The sequence below is a fragment of the Chelonoidis abingdonii genome, chromosome 22 (assembly GCF_003597395.2).
Source record: "Chelonoidis abingdonii isolate Lonesome George chromosome 22, CheloAbing_2.0, whole genome shotgun sequence".
Lineage (NCBI taxonomy): Eukaryota > Metazoa > Chordata > Testudines > Testudinidae > Chelonoidis > Chelonoidis abingdonii.
In genome coordinates, this window is record NC_133790.1 from 17,789,866 (window position 1) to 17,811,140 (window position 21,275).

Genomic DNA, 21,275 nt, shown 5'->3' on the forward strand with positions numbered 1-21,275 from the left:
TAGAACTTTTTCCTAATGTCAAAATCTCCCTTGCTGCAATTTAAGCCCATTGCTTTCTGTTCTATCCTTAGAGGCTAGTGAACAAGTTTTCTCCCTCTCCTGATGACACCCTTTTTAGATACCTGAAAACTGCTGTCATGTCCCCTCTCAGGTTTCTCTTTTCCAAACTAAATAAACCCAATTCTTTCAGCCTTCCTTCATAGATCATGTTCTCAAGACCTATAATCATCTTGTTGCTCTTGTCTGGACCCCCTCCAATTTCTTCACATCTTTCTTGAAATGCAGTGCCCAGAACTGACACAATACTCCAGTTGAGGCCTAACAGCACAGAGTAGAGCGAAGAATGAACTTCTCGTGTCTTGTTTACAATACCTGTTAATGCATCCAGAATCACGTTGCTTTTTTTGCAACAACTATCACACTGTTGACTCATATATTTAGCTTGTGGTCCACTCTGACCCCTAGATTCTTTCTGCCAACTCCTTCCTAGACAGTCTTCTTCCCATCTCGTACTTGTGAAACTGATTGCTCCTTCTAAGTGGAGCACTTTGCATTTGTCTTTATTGAACTTCATCCGGTTTACCTCAGACCATTTCTCCAATTTGTCCAGATCATTTTGATTTTTGACCCTGTCCTCCAAAGCAGTTGCAATCCCTCCCAGTTTGGTATCGTCCGCATATCGTGCAAACTTAATAAGCATACTTTTCTATGCCAACATCTAAGTCGTTTGATGAAGATATTGAACAGAGCTGGTCCAAAACAGACCCCTGCGGAACCCCACTTGTTATATCTTTCCAGCTGGATTGAGAGCCATAATAACTACTCTCTGAGTACGGTTTCCAGCCAGTTATGCAGCCACCTTATAGTAGCCCCATCTAAATTGTATTTGCTAGTTTATCGATAAGGATTATCATGCGAGACCGTATCAAATGCCTTACTAAAGTCTAGGTATCCACATCCACCACTTCTCCCTTATCCACAAGCTCGTTATCCTATCAAAGAAAGCTATCAGATTGGTTTGACACGATTTGGTTCTTTACACAAATCCATGCTGGCTATTCCCTGTCACCTTACTACCTTCCAAGTGTTTGCAGATGATTTCTTAATTACTTGCTCCATTATCTCCCTGGCACAGAAGTTAAACTAACTGGTCTGTAGTTTCTTGCGGTTGTTTTTATTTCCTTTTTATAGATGGGCACTATATTTTTCCCTTTTCCAGTCTTCTGGAATCTCTCCTTTACCAGGCCCTTAATCAATGGATTTGGACTTAATTTCACAGAATTCAGTTTATTAACATACTAAAGTTGGAACACTTCCTTACTATGGATATTAACAAAAAATAGCACTATATTCTTGAACGCATCTTTATAGAGATTAAAAGAGGCATGGTACCTGCCCCAGAGAGTTTACAATCAAAATAAACATGGGTCTTAAAGACCAACAAAGAACAGGGGCATTGAAGAGATAGCAAGGAGTTAAAAATAATATGAGCTTTAGCGCAAGCAAAATCATTAACATAGATGGAATTTATACATACTGCCCTCCCTCTGTCTGGGAAGCAGGAGCAGACAACACACAAGTAACCATCAATGGTAAAAAGCAAGGACCAGTAGTGGATTTTGAGGAGATATTAATTACTTATAGCTTCAAAAAATAGCAAGCACAGATTATAATGTGTGCATCCATTATGTATTTTATATGCTATGTATTCAAAAATGGAACAAATGCTAAATTAAAGTTTTATATCACCTAATCTGTAACTGTAATTAAGTCCATGTCCCACTTAGAGGATTTTGAATTACTTTCCTTCTCTATTTCAACAGCGAGAGATATCCACACACAATTCTCCTTATTGTAACTAATGTCTGGGATTAAGAAACACTAATCTGTACTTCTGTATACATACTTTTCCTAATGAAATCACTGCAGGGGTAAGCAGCTAGCTTAAGTCTAGACCTCTGGCAGTTTCAAAAGGTGATACTATTTAATTTTCCCTTAAAAAAAACAGAGGAGAACACTTCCATTGTGATCCTCTAAACTATAAAAAAGGCCTGAAATGAAAATTTCCTCCTTCTACAACACTGAGGAGATTCTGTTCACATAAAAGAAAGAGTGGTTGTTCTTCGCATCACTGAAAAGAACATTAAGCTCTTTGGTGGAAAGTCAACATTCCATCTTCAAAGTTATCTTGGATGCTCTAGACAACCCAGGAACTGTAACTGTAGAAACTACCTAACTGGTATTCCAGCAGCTGCATCTACACTAGCAAGTTAGTGTCTGTTTAAAATAGCAGTGCAACTGCAATGGTTAAAGCTTGTGTAGACTTTGTCAAGAAAGCAAGTTTCCACAACACAGTGGTAAAGACACCGAAGTCCTGCCCATGTAAATGCTTACACTTTAATTAGCACTGATGTAACTGCACCAGTGTTGAAACAGGTACTAAATTAGCTAGTACAGATGCAGCTATTGAGTCCACAAGAGATTTTGCTTTGGAGCCTGCATCAATATCATTTGTTCCTATGAGTTTCTGTTATAATGGTACCCAGTAAATCTGTTATAGGAAACAATTTAGTTTAAATGACTTTTAAGCTGTTTGTTAATCCAGGGTGGGGGCTGGGGGAACATGTACAAGAGTTACCCTTGTATACGTACCACCAATATTCCTAGGATCTTTTCTTCCTGTGCAGAGCGTAAGCCATCATTTTCAATGTAAAATATAATGAACCTGAAGCTGCAGCACCTCTGCAGCACCTACGTGGGGGTCCCCATATCCACAACCTTCTAAACTTTTAGAAAAAAATTCCAAATAAGCTATATGCCACATTTTAACAACAGAATCTGAATATCTAAAGGGTTATGTCTTGGGTTTCAAATTTGGAAGCAATGTTAGTTTAGAAAAACTGAAGTACAGCTTTCAATTATTTTATTTTTATTAGAAAGGGGGATTTCAAGTAAATTTCATTTTAAGAATCAAAACTAGCTTGAGTCCACAACGGAGCAACTAGTTAAGGAGAAAAACATTTTGATAGAGGAAACATTAGCCCCATTTCAACTGAAGACAAAATATATAATAGCAAGGGATACTAGCTTGGAGTCATATAAATCTAGAGGTTAGTACTGTTTTGCAGAATGCAATTTACTAGAGTTTACAGTGTCACCTAATGATGAGACATGCACAGCTGGTATAAGTAAAACAGAATTGCAGTTTGTTGCTTCCACGTAGATGCATGGAAAAAGAAAGTACAGTGAACCTGACTGAGATTTTAGAGATAAAAATGCAGCTGAAACAATAAAGGGAAAGCCAACAACAAGGGGTGTTAGAATATATTACAGCTGTTAAACCTAGTGCTTTCCTGGGAGGAAAAAGAATTGCAATAAAAACAAACTGTATTTTATGGTTTCAACAATGAAACAGCATTTTGCATCTTAAAATCTCAGTTTTATTGGCCTCAGGGGGTTCTGTGTTCCTACAGATTAGCATTCCCATGGGAAATTAAAGAAGTCAAAATACTAGTTCCCTTCTGATGAAGTCATTCTTTTGAGCAGGTTTCCTTAGGGGCTTTGCATGGCACAGCTTGTGAAACCGCCTTGCAGTTCTTCCCACTCAAGAGTTTCTTTAAAAAAATTAAAAAAATAAAAAAATTAAAAATAAAAAAACCCACTCAACTTTGAATTCCAGCAAGACAAAACAGGAATTACTCCAAGCTGGGTTTCCTTCACAAGCATTACAACTGATCTTTTTGCTTAGTTCAAAGAATCAAAAAGAAAAACACTACCTTAGATTAATCGCCAAATGGCAGAGACATCTAAAACAATATCAAAGCCATTCCAGCACAGGCATATTTTGATTCTTATTCCTGATAAGAGATTTTGTAACTGAGATGCTTTTAGTTAGAACAATATACAGTAGCTAGACTTTCAAAGCTTTGGAACCAGATAACAGATTTTACTTAGTTAAACCATTTGTACTGACCTCTGCCAGTAGACCAAAAACAATTAAAAGTTGTTTATCTTCTTCTTAATCACACCATAACTGGAAACCTTTTAGGTGCCACTTTTTTTTTTTTAATGGTGAGGCAACACATTGCTGTAACAACAACAATGCCCTTCAATATAAATCAAGGGTGGTTTATAAGATTTATTTATTAAAACTATGTTATGCTACAAACTGGGAAGGCTGAATTAAATCTGGATTGATGTGAAAGAAATATGATCAAGTGAGGTTTCATTAATTTACAGCCATTCATTATAGGAAGCTGTGCTAGGATTTGCCTCTATTTGCCAGTACTGCAATAAAACATATATTTAATGCTAAACCTCAACCTAATGTCACGTAGGGGTTATGCTGAAAGCCATGCAATCCAATTTAAGGGAGATCAGGAAATAGGTTTGCTTGCTGTCTGTATTTCACTGCAATTGCTGCTGGTTATACCCTCTCTGCCATTACCTCATAATGAATGCCACATCACATGCATGCTATCTGATGCCCCACACCAAAGGAAGGTCACCAAACAGTAGGGGAAAGGAGTGCTATAAAGAGAGGATGTTCAATCCAGGATAGTGACAGCAATGACTGAACGACAGCCCCAGCAACTACTGAAACCTGGTTGGCATACATCCAGTTATGTTTAAAAAGACTAGAGGAGTTGTTTTTGGAGAAGGGGCATGCATGTAGAACCTCTGCTTTTATGTCAGTTTAAATTTCAGTTGAAATATAAATGGGAGCAGAATAATCATTTTAGCATTGAATCTACTTTGTCATTTCAAGGAATATTTTAACATTACACACCCAAATTTTAACTACTTAAGCACTCAGCCTGCTGCCAAATGCAGAACTGGAAACTAACTCAGGTGACAATGCCTGAAAATTGGATCCACGGAGCTCATCTAATGGTCCAGAGTAAACATGCTGAAAGATCAAATCTAGTTTATATAAAAAGGTAGCTCCCAAAGGAACACGCCACCACTAGTGTGCACAAGCAGGGCTAACACTGGTGTAAGTCGTACAACCAGACATGTCTTAGAGGGTTGGTTTGTTTTTTCCTACAGAACTACAGTATTTAAAAGTCCAAAGGCTTAGCCAAGACTTCTCCTCACAAGGTTTATAAGTTTCTTTTTTACTTTAATTAAAAGCAAATCTGGCTCCCTGCATTTATGGAGAGTACAGTGCTAGGATAGGGCACTTTGACTGTCTCTCTCCCCATCAACGTTTTGGGGTTTGTAGCGACAAGGAACAGAGGTTGGATTTAGCTAACGTGTGCTAGTTAAGCCTGACCTAAACTTAACCACTTTTCCTAGTCAAGACAAAACCCTTCATCCATCTTACAGAAAAAAAGAGATAAACCAAATAACCTCTGAATAAAGATCCAGAACCCATTCTGAAGGAGTGCTGGAAAACATTCATGTAGGTCATGTAGGTGTCAAAATGCAGTTGTCCCATATACACTCAAGCAGAAAAATTATTCTATAATTTTTTGTATGTTTTAAGAGACTTCTACTCAAATTCCCTCAAAGCACACTATTGTTAATGTATGAGCATCAACAATATACCATACTCTTACAAAAAAAGTATCGAGGAGGTCGTGTTAGTCTGGATCTGTAAAGCAACAGCTAAGAGTCCTGTTGGCACCTTATAGCGCTAACAGACGTATTGGGCATGAGCTTTCGTGGGATTAATCCCACTGTGGATGCTCATCCGACAAAGTGGGTATTATCCATGAAAGCTCATGCGCCAATACGTCTCTTAATCTATAAGTGCCACAGGACTTAGCTGCTTTTACAAAAAAAGGTTTTGCTACTGAATAGTGCTTTCAATTAAGTATAATTTAGGTGTTAGAGTGAGCATCCGTTTAAGTCGTATCAGCAAAGAACAGGAGTACTTGTGGCACTTAGAAGACTAACAAATTTATTAGAGCATAAGTTCATGGCTAAAACCCACTTATCGGATGCATGCAGTGGAAAAATACACTAGGAAGATACATACACAACACAGAGAACATGAAACATGGTGTTACCATACACACCCTAATGAGAGTGATCTGTTAAGGTGAGCTATTACCAAGCGAGAGAAAAAAATTTTTGTAGTGGTAATCAAAATGTCCATTTCCAGCATTGACAAGGTGTGAGGAGCAGTAGTGGAAAATAAACATGGGAAATAGTTTTACTGGTGTAATGACCATATTCCCATCTTTATTCAAGCCTAATTTAATGGTGTCCAGTTTGCAATTAATTCCAATTCAGCAGTCTCTCTTTGGATTTGTTTTGAAGGGTTTTTTAGTTGTCAATATTACGACTTTTAGGTCTGTATCAGTGACCAGGGAGACTGAAGTGTTCTCCAACTGGTTTTTGAATGTTATAATTCTTGCGTCTGATTTGTGTCCATTTATTCTTTTACGTAGAGACGTCGGTTTGGCCAATGTACATGGCAGAGGGGCTTGCTGGCACATGATGCATATATCACATTGGTAATGTGCAGGTGAAGAGTCTCTGATGTGTGGCTGATGGATTAGGCCTATAATGATGTCCCCTGATAGAATGTGACAGAGTGGCAACAGGCTTTGTTTGCAAGGATAGGTTCCTGGTTAGTGTTTGTTGTGTGGTTGCTGATGCGTATTTGTTTCAGGTTGGGGGCTGTCTAAAGCAAGACTGGCTCGTCTCCGTCTGTGCGATGATGGATCGTCCTCAGGATAGGTTGTAGATCCTTGATAGTGTACTACCAGAGTTGTTCGAAAACATGACTGAAGAACTGCTTTAAAAATTTAGGTATCATTTATTGCAAGATTCAAATCCATTATGAGATTTATATCGTATATATTTGCCCATATACGAACTTTGTCAGAGGGTTTAACGTAAACTCATTCCATACCCATTTTCTGCAAGGGCAACTTATTGCAGCTAGATTTGTTGTTTCTCAGAGGTAAGACTGACAAACTGACAGCAATCAAGTGACCACACGTAAATTTAATTTGAAATATCGTCGGGAATACTAATATTGCAGTCAAACTCACAATTCAGAATTAATTTTTCTCTGCTGAATGTTGTCACATATCACCTCAGCATTACCCATATCCTCCTACTCCACAGTTTAAAAAATCAGTGAATAAAAATAAATTAGCAAGATTAATTTCCATTCATTGTGTAATTTTCAGATATGGTAAAATTAAAATGCAGTAAGTAATAAGAATAAAGACTACAAAACCATAAAAATACATACTACCACTGTAAAACCCACCCTAGCAGCGTATCGGCAGAAAATCACCTTGGAAAGGATCGGCAAACAATAACTAAATAGGTAGGTAAATCTTTCAGTGCGAAAATTACGTTATCGCTACTGTCTGGAAACTTCCTTCTCCAGTCAGCCCTAAGTACATCCTGTATATCATGCAAACAAATAACTGTCCTATAAACTGATGCAGGAGACATGCTTCTTTAATAGCAATGAGGTTAACAACACATTGATAACACACTTAAAAATCAAGGAAGTGCTGCAATAACCTTTGGGACACACACACTTCCCTTGGTCATTTCTACACTGTGGGCCAGAGTTCATCTGGAGTAACTTAGTTAATGCCAATAACTTCAGTGGAGTTATTACTGATGACGCTAGGTAACAGTCAGGTCCAAATCTCTGAAATGGTCTGTAATTCAGCTAATGTGTTCAACCGGTTATTTTATCTGACTCAAGCCCTCGCGGACCACATTTTCTGACACTTGTCGTTATATTACCTTCTTTTCAGCTCTCTCTCTCCTTCAGTGTCGAGTGTCAGCTTGGCAATCACAGGACAATTTGATTTTCCATGAGAGCCTTCATGAACTCTACATCTAAAGGCTAGCCTACAGTAGAAAAGAAAAAAAACAATAACCTAAGGACTATAAGCATACATATTAAGTGCATATCAGGACTATTGCACTTACTACAATACAGAAGCACCCTTAATTCAAGGTATCTAGTAACAATCTGTCCTGTAATTTAAAATGACTTGGAACGTATCTTGAGCTCTGCTCATGTAAGGGTGAATTGTAATAAAGTTCCATCTCGATAATACGAATTTACCAGTTTTCATGTTTCTGAGAATACTTATTCCTCCTATTTAAATTCCTACCGGAACAAGACAAAGCAGAGAGTTCATTAAACCCAAAGCCTTGTTTTAATGATGTTGGCTAACTGACAACTGGGAATAACTCCATTAATATGAAGTTGTCTCTAAGAAAGGGAAGTTACTAAACTCATGCTAAGACAAAACCCCTAAAACAATATTATTTTCTACCCTATGCCCAAGGGTGATATGAAGTAAAACAGCATGGACTCTGTTGTCTATAATGTGCGCCTGTTCAGACCACTCTCGTCATGTAGGTATCTTCAAACTGATTGTCGATATATGGATGATTGTTTTGAAGCTGTGTAGGAGAAACAGGCATCTTAACTAAAGCTTACAGCTGTATTTTAATTATTTTGATGCGAAGGAGGAGCAAAGAAAGAATGTGATTAACACTTTTGAAATAGAAAAAATTCAGTTTCCTATACTAGTTCTTGTGAGCAACTTTTTGACAATGAATAAAAAAACTGTTCGTTGTGATATACACAACACACCTGCCCATAACTACTTATCTCTGGGCAACTTTAAATTCATTTCCGTTGGGTGAAAAGGTTAACTGCAAGTTCAAGATAAACTCAATGGTGAGATAAGCAAGACAGGAACATAGGGTGGTTTTTTGTTTGTTGTTTTAAACCCGCTGACAAAATGGCATAGCCAGATTCTCTTGATTAGCAGTTTGACAACCCTGACCTTAGAATCAGGTCTCTTATAGTACCTATAAATTGGTATTTTAGTCCGCTTCATTCAGTCTAAATCTATTGAAGACATCATCGTGTGATTTATTAAGCTATTTTTGCCATCATCCAGAAACCTCTTATATTGGCAAATTCTTACTTATCTCAAGGCAATTTAAAATATGCATTGGAAGGAAGTAATGGAATGTTAACTTACATCTGCTATATTAACTGATCTCACAAACAGTGGCTATTAAAAGTGAAAAGTAAAATTATGGCTTTTTTTTTTAAATAAAAGCATGTACTACTGAGCAGATTTGTTGTTTTTGAGCACCCCAATGTGTACTAGATGTCTTTTTTTTAGATTTTTTTTTTTGTGAGGCATGTTCCTTGCTCCGAGTGTTAACAATTTAAGTAAGTTTGGTGTGACAACAACAAACAATGAAGAGAATGGAGAGAGGCAAGGGAGCCCAGAGGATACAAACATAAGATTAAGCAGATACTTTGTGCCATGGGTACATGTCAAATTTACCATTGGACATGCAAGTTGAAGGAGGGCAAAAGAGTAGGGGTTAGACTATCATTGCCTGTTGCAAATGTAGACTGTAAAAGGGAGGTTTTCTTTCTTTCAACCCTAAGGATTCTGAGCATCTGATCAGACTGAGGGCACAAGAATCTATGGTGAGGTACAGCCCTTGAACACTGCCCTCTTACCCCATTCCACCTTTTAATAGGACATTTTACTACCACTGGCAAATCTGTTACAGCTGTGCAAGTGTTGGTACAAGGGATTCTGCAGCACTAACTTCATTCAGGTCATCCATAAGAACATCCCCAGGGCATATCCCCTTTCACTGTCTGCCTTACCCCCATACAGAGCTTCAGCTCTGACTTAGGAGAAAGAGGGACAGAATGATACTGTCAAGATGGGGCTCTCGTCAAATATCATCACATTTTTATTCCCTTTTGCTCACAGAAGCGGAAGAGATTATCTAGATCTACATGTCTTAAATATAACAAACAAGCATAAAGGATATAAAAGGTTAACCGGTAAGCAATAGTCTTACCCGTTAACCCTCCTTAACCGTTAACCCTGGGCCAATTGTTTAAACAATTAAATTTTTAAATGGTATTTACATCCCTAGATATAATTAAAATCCACAGAAAAAGTTTACTGAACTGTTGGAGAGAGACATCTAACCTTAAGTCTGAAAATATCATTATAACAACCTAAATCATGATATGAGGGACTGGAAGTAACCAGGGCCAAGACAGACTTCTCATTGAAAGCATTCTCTCCCCCCCAGCTCAGTCATGTTTTTATACACACAAACAGAATTAGCAGCAAGTTTTAAGCTTTCTGATTTACTGGTTAACTCTCATACACATCTGTTTACCTGGCATTTCTTGCATGTCTTCTTATTTATGTTACTGTAAAACCTAGATTACAATAGGCATTCAAGGTTTATATTCAAATGCAAGCAGAAGAGACGCCTCCAATATACTGTGGTAAGCCTTCAAAAGTGAAAGTACAGTAACCTGGAAATACATGGAAGATGTAGGTGTCTCCTTTCTGGCACAATCCAGGAAGAACCCATCTGTAAACTGATACCTTCTTTAGGTCAGTGATATTAGTAATAGAATTAACATTCATATTTCAAGTGTCTCTCTCATTTCTACTTCACTGGTTATACATTTTGCAGCAGGAAAAGGAAGTACAGAGCAGAAGAATGTCTTAAAAAATTACTTTCGCGACACTTCAGTATTTTCTTGCTAAAACTCATTTTTAAGATCTAACATTTGTAGTACCCAGACATGTTGAAAGAGGACAATATATTTTATGTTGCTATTGATCTTTTAAACAAAACTCCCTTCAGCTGGTAAAAGATAATGAGATTGAAGAGACATGAATATTAGAACAGAAACTAAGAACAAACAATGGGAAAACACCCTTGGTTACAAGTTTCTCTGGCAACATAATTGGTTTACGTGCAGTTTTATAGTCCTAACCGCTGTAATTTTTCCTATAAACGTGGCATTAGTGTATGGTACCTTCTGATTTCTGGGAAACACCTGCCTTTGCACCACTATGATATCATTACTTAGAAGACAGCATATCCTGTACTATGTACCGTAACGGCAAACAACGTAATCATTACATTAAAGAGTTCATTTGGGAAAAATGGAAAATAAACCTGAGCTGCCAAAAAACACAAATTCAGCCCCACAAAAGCCAGGAACAACAGAACTGATAACTATCAGCAAACCAGTAAGTGCTATTGAAAAGTGACCTGTCACACTGGGACAAAGATGAAACAAAGAAAATATACTGAATACCTGTATTAAACAAGTGAGTTTGGTAGCTATATTGTTGTCAGTAGTACATTTGTTGACTGCCTAGCCCAAGCTAGGACTGAGGGAGACTGCATGCAGTGCAATAAGCTGCAAAGGCTGTTTAGCTATTTTTGGGAACCAGAGCACCCTTGTCTTGTCAGGATTCTGAAACTGCTATAAAGAATCCTCCGTCACACTTCAGATTAAGGCTATATTTATAAGTTACATACAAAAAAAAATGTTAAAAGAGTGTTAAGGTTTCAAAGTGAAGCACTCAAGTTAGGAAGTGCCAGAATTAAGACTGCCTACAACCTTCATTCACTCCCCTAGAGCATATGCATTATCATATTTTTTTTTCCCACAGGGGGCCTGCTGCACTTAGCGTACAGAACAGACTGTGCTCACTTAATGTGCTGCTGTTAAATGGTTTGGTTTATCCTCATGTGTGTGTGCATATATCATTAAAGTTCATATAAATTAAACCAGAATGTGATCAAAAACCATCATAACTAATTCGTACAATGGAGTTAGATAAAGGTTCCACAGGTGTTAAGCTCTCAGAAGTTAGGAAGTGCCAGGATTGACTGTCCAATCTTAATGTTCTTCCAATAGAGTTTTCTGAACGTAGCTCCCAAGGTTTCTAAAATAGTAAATTAAAGAAAATAAACTCCATCATATGATCATATGGGTCAACACCAGCACTGGAGTTTTTAGATCCACAGCACAGACCTTGAGCTAATGGAGTAACTGGTAGCAATAGCAGAGTGGCATCCTCTATGTTGACCACTAACTAGATGAGGATGAGATACATGCTTTACCAGGGGGCTTTACAGACATTTGACAACAGCAGAATCAGAAATCCAGGGTTCCATCCCAGGTTCTGGAGGGAAATGATCTCTAGTAGTTGCAAACCCTTAAGCTCTGTAACCCACAAGCCTGACCACCTCTGTCCTGTCCTCTCCAATCTGTGCCAATCCAGTCTCAGTCTTGTCTCTTCTCCTCCAGCTCCTCAACCCATCATTATCTCCCTTCTCTTCTCCAACACACTTCATATCTGGCTCCCAGTTCAAGTCCCAGTCTTCTACCCCACTCTGTCTTACAACATCCATCTCCCTTCCCAGACTGCAACTTTTCAAAGGCTTATAACTTCTTCTAATTTGGGCAATTTTTCCCACAGGAACAGCAAAAGGCAACTCCCCTTGCTAAATTTCAAGTCCCTGCTCGAAAGTATGGAAGACACTATGGCTTCGCAACAAAAATAATTATTACAGCTGGGTTTTTTTTGTTTGGTTTGGTTTTTTTGTTTGTTTGTTTGTTTTAACATGGACAAAACAATGTATTTTTTTCCTAATCTGGCTCTTGGAAAGGGCTGAACCCTTTTCACTGAAACTTTCCAAAGCCTTCAACCTAAGTCATACACCTGGAATGAAAAATCTCAGCCTGAAAGGTTACAATTTAGCAAAGTTATAAGCAACTGAAAACAGGGACTTACAACAGGAAGTGTCAGACAATCTTAAGTATAGGTGATGCCACCAACTTTGCCTACAATAGTTTATAAAGTGACAGTAGAGGTCATAAGCATGAATAGTATACATTATAGATGGTTAAAAGGACTTCAATAGAACATGGTTAAAAATCACGTTTATAAGCATCAATTCGATCTGTAACAATTAATCATTTATTAAAACATTAACACTTTATAAAACGTAGCTTTTGTCTAAAGCATCACCAAATCCTCTTTATATTCCTTACAAAAATCCCATATGTCCTCTATAATGAGGGATGCTACGTTTCCACCTCTCCCATGCACTTCTGCATAGCAGATCTGCTGTGCATTCCTGAGCTTCCATCACAAAGACCCATATGATCATCCAGGGATATGCCTCAATCAAGCAGCTGCCAGCAGCAGCAGCCACAACAATGCCACACTCCAGAACCAAAATGGTCATTCACACCCAAGTATAGGTTTACATTAGACTAAAAGAATGCCACCTTACTTGAGATCCAAACTCCTCTTACAGCTGTTTAAAAATGCTTTGCAAATAACACTAAGATGCACGTGGGAATGGGAGAATATCTATTTTCTTATTCATTTCCCCCACCTCCTAGTGCTGCCCTTTCTTATCGACAGGCTGCCACTGACTACCTCCTCCCAACTCCCACTAATTGCCATTGTTCCTCCTAGGATTTGGGAAATATATATAACATGTCCCTGTCTTGCTCTTTGAAATACAAACGCTTGAATTTGGCCCTTCAGTGAATCCAAAGGCAGAAAGCAGAGGCAGCTGGGTGGGAAAGGTAGTCAAGAAGATACAGAGTATTATTGCTAAACTGTTAATATTAGCCATGTGGCAGAAACCATGCTACATTTTATCTCATACAATCATTCAATACTTTGATCAGAGACATTCATTTTAGTATGACAAAATGGTAAGGGGGTGAGATTTAGCACCTTCCGAACTGGTGTGTTTCCACAATCATAATATGCTGGCAAACTTTAACTGCACCAAATGTTAGGTTAGAGGAAACAGAGAGGATATCATTGAGAGAAGGTAGTTGTGCATGGATTCAGGTCCCCAGTCAAGACTTAGGCTCGTACTCATGGTAATAGTGCAGTGCTAAATGGGAAGTACTACCTTAGTAGTGCCATCCTTTGGATGAGAAGTGTAATTTAGCGCTCTGCTGTCTCCACAGCTGCCCTAGTGAAGACTTTCTGAAAAGGCCAAGGGACATTCTGTGTACTCTGACTACCATTCCTTTTGTCACAATGAAACAGGTTTTAATGGCCAAAGTGGTTGTTAAGCTATTTCTACAAAGGATACTGTTTCCTTGTGTGTGCACACAACTATTCATAAAGCTTCAGTACTTAGATATGACAAGGCAGATTTTAAAAAATTTATTATGGAGGGATGGGGGACAGGGAAAAAAATTAGACATGAGAATCATTGTGTAAATCTTCCAAAAGATACACAAGTGCTATTTTGCAGGAAATTGTTTCTATCGTATACTGTGAAGTCATAGCTTGTGTTCTGAGAATTAACACTGAAAACCTAGTACAGAATTACTAGTTATTCAGATGTGTCCGACTCACCATGGAACTACCTTACTTGGAAAGCCCGCACCGACAAAGAGGGGGGAGGGGGAGATCTGAACTTGTAGGTCTCTAAGAAACATCTTAATAGAATAAACAAAGGGCATTAGAACACAATCAACAGGAAGTTCTCATTGTAACACAATACACTGGCTTAACAGCTCTTAATTCCAGCGAAAGGAAGCTCAAGTCAACATTGCTGACAATGAGCAAGAGTGCACTGAAGTCCAGAAAGATACTTAACAGTTATTCAGAAGTCTCTGTTTTGATTAGTTTAACAACATAGACTGAGGACAAGGAAACTGAAGATACAATTGCCACTAACACCAAACTTTTGACCCTTCATCCAGTGTATTTCAAGCACATGTAAGAGACATGGTCAAAGAAGCTAATCACTCCCATTTCAGAGTGGTCTTCTTGCAAAGCGCTCCACAGACAGGGAAAAAAAAATATACCAGTTTGCCAACTATATTCTTCACCATTAACTCAAATGTTGTCACATGTAAACCACCACAAGATTTTGAAATGTGGTGTTTGTTAATTGTAGTTATGTCAGCTGTTTATCTCCTTCACAAAAGCTTGATCTTATGACTATTTATTTCCAGTGGCATAATGTGCAAATAAGTCATCTGCTTATTTAATGTTTCTTTTCTCTGTTCAGTGTGGCTTCATTACAATAAAAATGAATAGCCAAGAGAAATTAATTTTACCAGGGGGTCTTAGCCTCCAATTGTATAGGATGTACAAATTATCTAGACTTCCCAGTTGGCATGCCACTCACCAGTGACAGTATATTGTATTTTCATTTAAAACCCAGCTACCACAGGGGTAGTTTTCCTTCTTTAAAAATAGGATGGAGCTATCCTTCCTTTCTTAATCAAAATGCATAAACAGGGCCCTGAAAAATTCACAGCCATGAAAAACATGTCACGGGCCATGAAATCTTGTCTCCTCCCATGAACTCTGGTCTTGTGTATGCTTTTACCTTATACTGTACAGATTTCATGAGGGGAGAGCTGCATTTCTCAAACTGTGGATCCTGACCAAAAGGGAGTGGCAGGGGGGTCACAAGGGTATTTTAGGGGGTTGCAGTATTGCCACCCTTACTTCTGTGCTGCCTTCAGAGCTGGGCAGCTGGAGAGTGCTATCTGCAGGCCAGAAGCCCAGCTCTGAAGACAGAACTGCCGCCAGCAGCAACGAAGAAATAAGGATGACATGGCATGGCATGGTATTGCCACCCTTACTTCTGTGCTGCTGCCTTCAATGCAGGGAGCCCTTGACCCTCCCTCTACAAACCCGCCCCCCGCCACCCACCCACACCACCTTTCCCCTGTCCCTCCATTTCCATACTTCAGATTCTGTATTTGCCAAATATCAGAGAAACTATTTGGAAGAAGATTACTATGAAAAAGAACAAAGTATGAGAAGTTTACGGACTATTTTTATAAGTGTTTTCTTTCCAGATAAATATGGACAGGGGTAGGAAGACACTCTCTACTGTGATCCCAAGATAACAATACATTGCTATTAAAAAAAACAACAACGAAGTGGTTGCTTCCCCTTTGCATGTCAAAAAATACAGAAACAATACACACTGTTCTCCAAAGACCACTCCCATTCACTGAATCACCAAGGTACACATAAAAAGGAGAGAACAAAACACTAGGATTAACAAATACATGTAACAATATAAGCAGAGATAGATTTAAAGATTCATCCTGGTGGCTAAAACAGACATACCAGTCCTGGCTGTTAATGGCATCGCCATATCCTGGTGTATCAACTACTGTTAAACGGAGTTTCACCCCTCGCTCCTCAATCTCTACTGTAGAAGCTTCGATTTGGACTGTTCTCTCTATTTTCTCTATAATAAAATAATGTTTTAAACATTAGTATTTCTCTTGTCCAACCCCACAGATGCCCATGTACCAAATTGGTTACAACACACTTCAAATAAGTTACACCTCCACCACTATGTAAATGCAGAATCCTTCAGAAAAATACGTCAAATAAGCTAATACAAGTGTAAATACAGCCTATGATTAACTGAAATACCCAGAATATAATGAGTGGAGAAACAGTGGTAAGTCGCATGTAATGATGCTGTGATGATCATTTTTTTAAGGTATTAATTTTTTAACTTTCAGAAGTGTGCTAGGTTTTTTACAGACAGGGAGTTCCTTGTCCTAAAGAGTTTATAATCTAGATTTTAGACATGACCACTGCAAGGTAACAATCAACTGGATGAAGTGGGGATTACAGCAAAATCACAAGGTCAATTTAGGCATATAGAAATCTTCTGCAGCTTGGGGGGGAATTTATACTCGCTGGAGTAACAGCAGAAGTGAGTTTGTAGGAGGGAGACATCAAACCTTAAATTATGAGAACAGAGTGGCTTAACCAACAGTGATTGGGAGTGCTGTTCCATGCATCAGTGGCATGGAAGAAAAATGAAGGGGGCTTCATGGCCGAAGTCATTGTCAGAGTGGAGGAATAATGGTGAGGAAGATGTGAAAGAAAACAAGTTTGTAGATGTGTACTTGGACTGAAAGATGTAGGGCCTTAAATAAGAACACAGTCAAATTTACCTGCAGCTCCAGGAATGTAACGTTCTGGATAAAGATCAGTCAGGAATAAACTGTTAATTAAGGTGGATTTTCCCAAACCAGATTCTCCTGCAAACAAAATCATTTCAAGTAATTAAATACCTTCATCTTCTTTAGCAGCCTCCCTATAACCCCACAAATCTACGTAGTGGAGTAAAAATAATTTGTTCAGCCAGGGTCCACCCTATCTTTTAAGATAAAAACATCACAGGCTCGGCTAAGCAATGCTAAAGAAAACAGAAACAATTTATCATTGGTGCTTGCTTACACATATGAATGCATGAAAATTCTAAACGTAATTACTACATTTAACAGTGCAAGCAAAAATGTCACAACTGCAATGATCACATATATACAAATACCCACTTTACATCACAGCACTTCCAAGTCTTGAATTAAAACAGTTGCAAAGTATTCAAACCTTTTCTCTTTTACTTATGAAACCAGAAGCCATAACATTTGAGTTCATGCTTTTGTAAGTTTTGAGGTTTTCTTAAGCTAGAGATGCAAATCAGAACTTTATTTTTTAAACCGCTGTAGCACATCAATGTAGACACTACATTACGCTGATGGGAGTGGTTCTCCCATCAGTGTAGGTAATCCACCTCCCAAAGAGGTGGTAGCTAGGTCGAGGTAAAAATTCTTCCATAATCCTAGCACTGTCTACACCAAGGATTAGGTTGGCTTAACTTCATCACTCAGGGGAGGAGATGGGATTTTTCAACCCTTGAGCCACGTAGCTAAGTCAACTGAAATTTTAGTGTAGACCAGGCCCAGGTTAAGCACAACTGGCAACCACGTTTGGCATCCTTGCATTCAGACTACATTTATTCTACATAGCAAGAACTAAAGAAAGCAACAGAGAATCTTTTAATCTTCACTTGGAAAGTTTGTAAACTTTCAGAATTATAAATCACTTTAACTTACCTGAAACTCCCTAAAACTAGCGTGTGGCGTTTACAAGTTTATCTTTGCTACATAAATTATTTCAGGAAGCTAAAGTGATTTGTAATGATCATGTATATTATATGCCAGTAAACATTTAAGAAAAAGAAAACCCTAATATAAGCTGTCTATGCTGCTGTTGATGTTGCTAACCTAGTTTTAGATGGGCAACTCTTATATTTGTCAAGAACTACAAGACATAATAAGTTCCACAGCAATCAACAACCACAAGTAGGAGACAACTGCTGAAACTAATTTCTTGTATAATCTTTGGTCAATGCTACAGTTGTCAGTACACAGGCTGTTTAAGACATTACATATGGTTCGTCGTGATAAAGATGCGATTTCCTTTCTCCTACTAATTTCTCAATAATATGTAATATTAAGGCAAGTATGTCAAAAACCTTCTTAAAAAAAGGAGAGTAATTTGGGTTTTATAAAAGCAATTGTAGGTTTTTTGCTTAACTAAAAGGTGAAAATATCAATATAACTCAACAAGCCAATTACTTTGCACTTAAAGTTCCTTCCAGTAGACAACACCAATTTCATATGGGGAAATTTAATCTGAGACATTACCCTTAACGTCACACAGTGAGTCAGGGCAGAAGCAGTAGAAGAGCTAGGAATAGAATCTCCATTTCACCAGTGAGACACCACTGTGCACGCACATCCTCATTTTCAGACAGGGAAATGGGTCAAAGAGCAGTTAAGTCACTATCTCTAACGTCAGACAATGAGTTGGGGACAAACGTTAGAAGAGGCAGGAATAGAGACCTGAACCCTTGGCTATGAGCCATGCTCTAAATACTAATGCTCCCTCCAAATAACTTCACAAAATAGGCAAGATTTAGTTGAACAGAATACACTAGTTTGTCTTTGTTCTTCAGTACACCAAATACAATAGCTAAATAAGAACAAGTGCATACTTAGGGCTTGTCTAAATGAACAGTTAGTGCACAGCAAGCTGGGGTGAAAATCTACCCCCTTACTATCTTGCCACATGCTAAGTGTTAGTGTGGACCCTGCTGACTGGTTCTATCAGTTCCTTAGTGTGCTTTGATCTACCCCGCTTTGAAAAAGGAGCATATCAAAGCACACCAAGAAACTGTCAGTACAAGTCACCGGGGTCCAGATGGCTACTTGGTGAGTGACAAGCTTTACTGTGAGGTAGATTTACACCTCAGCTTGCGGCAAACTAGATGTTGCTGTAGACAAGTCCCTAATGTGCAAGACAAAAATATTTTAACACTCAAGCAATTAAAGAAAACCACCTACCAACCACCATTAGAGTGAATTCAAAGCCCTTCTTTACAGACTTCCTGTGGACTTGGTTGGGCAGATTAGCAAATCCCACATAGCCTGCTGAGTCAGAAAACTGGAAAGAAAAACAAAATTTAACACACGTGAAGTAAAACAAGTAAAAACATACAAATAAACTGCACGAAGAAAGAGAATCAACCAGTTACCTGGCAGCATAGCAAGACAGCCCTTGGAAAACCTCTCTCAACCCTTCCTTCCCCAAGCAGTCTTTGAGAGAAGTAAAGATACCATAGGTGCTGCGGAACATACTTGAGCAAAAGGCTCTTCTTGGAAAACATTGACTGTACGCCCGCAAGAAAATGTTGCTATTAACATAAGCAACAGGTAGCCCTGTTTGTGACCGTAAATGGGCTTGCCTGCCCTCATGCACCCCCTGCTGGCTCTGCTAAGGCCTGGTTCAGTATCCCCTTCACTTCAAGTCCCTTTAAAACCCACAGTGCCCAGATATTCAAAACATTCCCTTTCTGGGATCCAGTGTATTAGGTCCTGAACAAAGTCAATCAAAACAGACCTCCAATCTACAAAATCTTCATCCCAGTTTCAGCTGGGCCTAGACCCTTCTTCCTGAGGGTCAGTCCCCCCTTTAAAGTTCATTTCTTTCACCCCAGTCCCAAACTGGGCACAGCCCTTCCTACCTGAGGGTCTGTCTTCCTGATCTCCCAGCACCTGTTGCCTGGAATTTTTTGTTTTCTCCACAGGCCCTCTCCCTTCTGACTCAGGCCTTTCAGGGACCTTTTAATTCCCCACAATGCCTGCAAGCATCAACCAAACCAACCAACAGCTGTCTCGCCCTGTATAAGGCTCGGGTGTCTGCCCTTAAGTCCAATTTCGCAGCAGGCAATCAGCCCAAGAACATTGGACCCTGCTCCTCTTTTTTTTTTTTTTTTTTTGAAGGGGCAGTCACTGTGGGCAGTGACAGAGTTAAAGCTGACTTTTTCAGTGAGGTATGTTAAAAAGTTAATGAAAGATTTAAATCACAAGCAATCTTAAAATCACTGACATTTACAAATTGAAAAGATATTAGAAATAGGTTCTCCTGATATAGGCTAAATATAGTGAATTTCAGCACCTAAGAATGCCTGTGTAAATACATGTAGAAACACAAACACACTCAGTAGTAATGCTCAGAGTATGAATTTATCACCACCTCACAAGATGCAACTACGGTCACATAAGTGAACAGGTTAGTAATATAGCTGAACATAAAGCTCCAAAGTTCACAGTGCTAAACCTCTGAAACAAAAGGAAGAGATAGAAATGTACCTGAAAACATATCTGATAGATTTGGGCCATAAAAATGGCTGTCCACTTCACTGTGTTATGAACTGCCTCAAGACCTATTACAGGCCTAAACAAGAACTGCAGCCACTTGAATTCTGTGCCCTCTGAGCTTATTGATAGCAACAAATTTTTATTCAAGACAGACACAGGAATTTAACATGAAAGATAGATTTTTAATAAAATGATACACTGCAAACACTCGAACTAAAATCACTCATCAAAGGGCAGTTATTTTACTTGCAGACAAGCTTTTTACAACTCAGCCAGATGGGAAAATCTTAAATTGTAACTTATACCCAATTAAAAATTTTGCATGAAGTACAGACATCAATCCCTCTGCATAAATACAAGAATACCAGATAAAGGAAGTCTGACTAACCTTTGAAACTATATTACTAGGATTACATGAAAGTTCATTTTTCAGTAAAAGTCAAATTTAAGAAATATACTTGAGCTAATAAATTTTGTCGGAATGTTTAACTACTTCAGTGAAAACATGAGTATTTTCAAAAGTTCAACAGAATTGTATACGACATTTGTATTACAAAAGCATCTCTTTACCTTTACTTTTTCACCTGACTGAGACATGTTCTGTCACTGCAAGTTTCAGAACCTAGAAAACAAGACCTCTGTTAGCAGTACTATAGATTAAATTAGTCACAAGTTTAAGCACATGACCAAGAATGGATACCTATCACATATTTATTATAATATGCCAAAGGGAAATTAACATGGTTTTTCTCAACATACAGGGAGCAGTCTAGTAATGAATTATTCTGCATTTGATTCTGTAGATTTAGTCACTTAATAGCTGCAACAAGTTTACCAAGTGGAGCTACTCAAATAACCGGGTTAAAATAATCACGAAACAAAATCCTTCAATTTAAATGTTATAAATAAGCAATTGTAAATTAAGATTTTACACACT

General features: G+C 38.4%; 1 protein-coding gene across 1 annotated transcript in view; it reads right to left on the reverse strand.

Moving 5' to 3' along the window:
* The window catches only part of LOC116822769 (septin-2-like), a 54,047-nt gene extending 33,087 nt beyond the window's left edge, over nucleotides 1–20,960 (reverse strand). Inside the window, 8 exon segments of the mRNA XM_075060079.1 lie at nucleotides 7,726–7,833; nucleotides 8,328–8,361; nucleotides 8,364–8,378; nucleotides 8,381–8,397; nucleotides 15,936–16,059; nucleotides 16,784–16,870; nucleotides 19,022–19,121; nucleotides 20,909–20,960. Coding sequence (XP_074916180.1) covers nucleotides 7,726–7,833; nucleotides 8,328–8,361; nucleotides 8,364–8,378; nucleotides 8,381–8,397; nucleotides 15,936–16,059; nucleotides 16,784–16,870; nucleotides 19,022–19,121; nucleotides 20,909–20,935 — 512 coding nt within the window. The 5' untranslated portion in view covers nucleotides 20,936–20,960.
* Nucleotides 20,961–21,275: the final 315 nt, after the last annotated feature.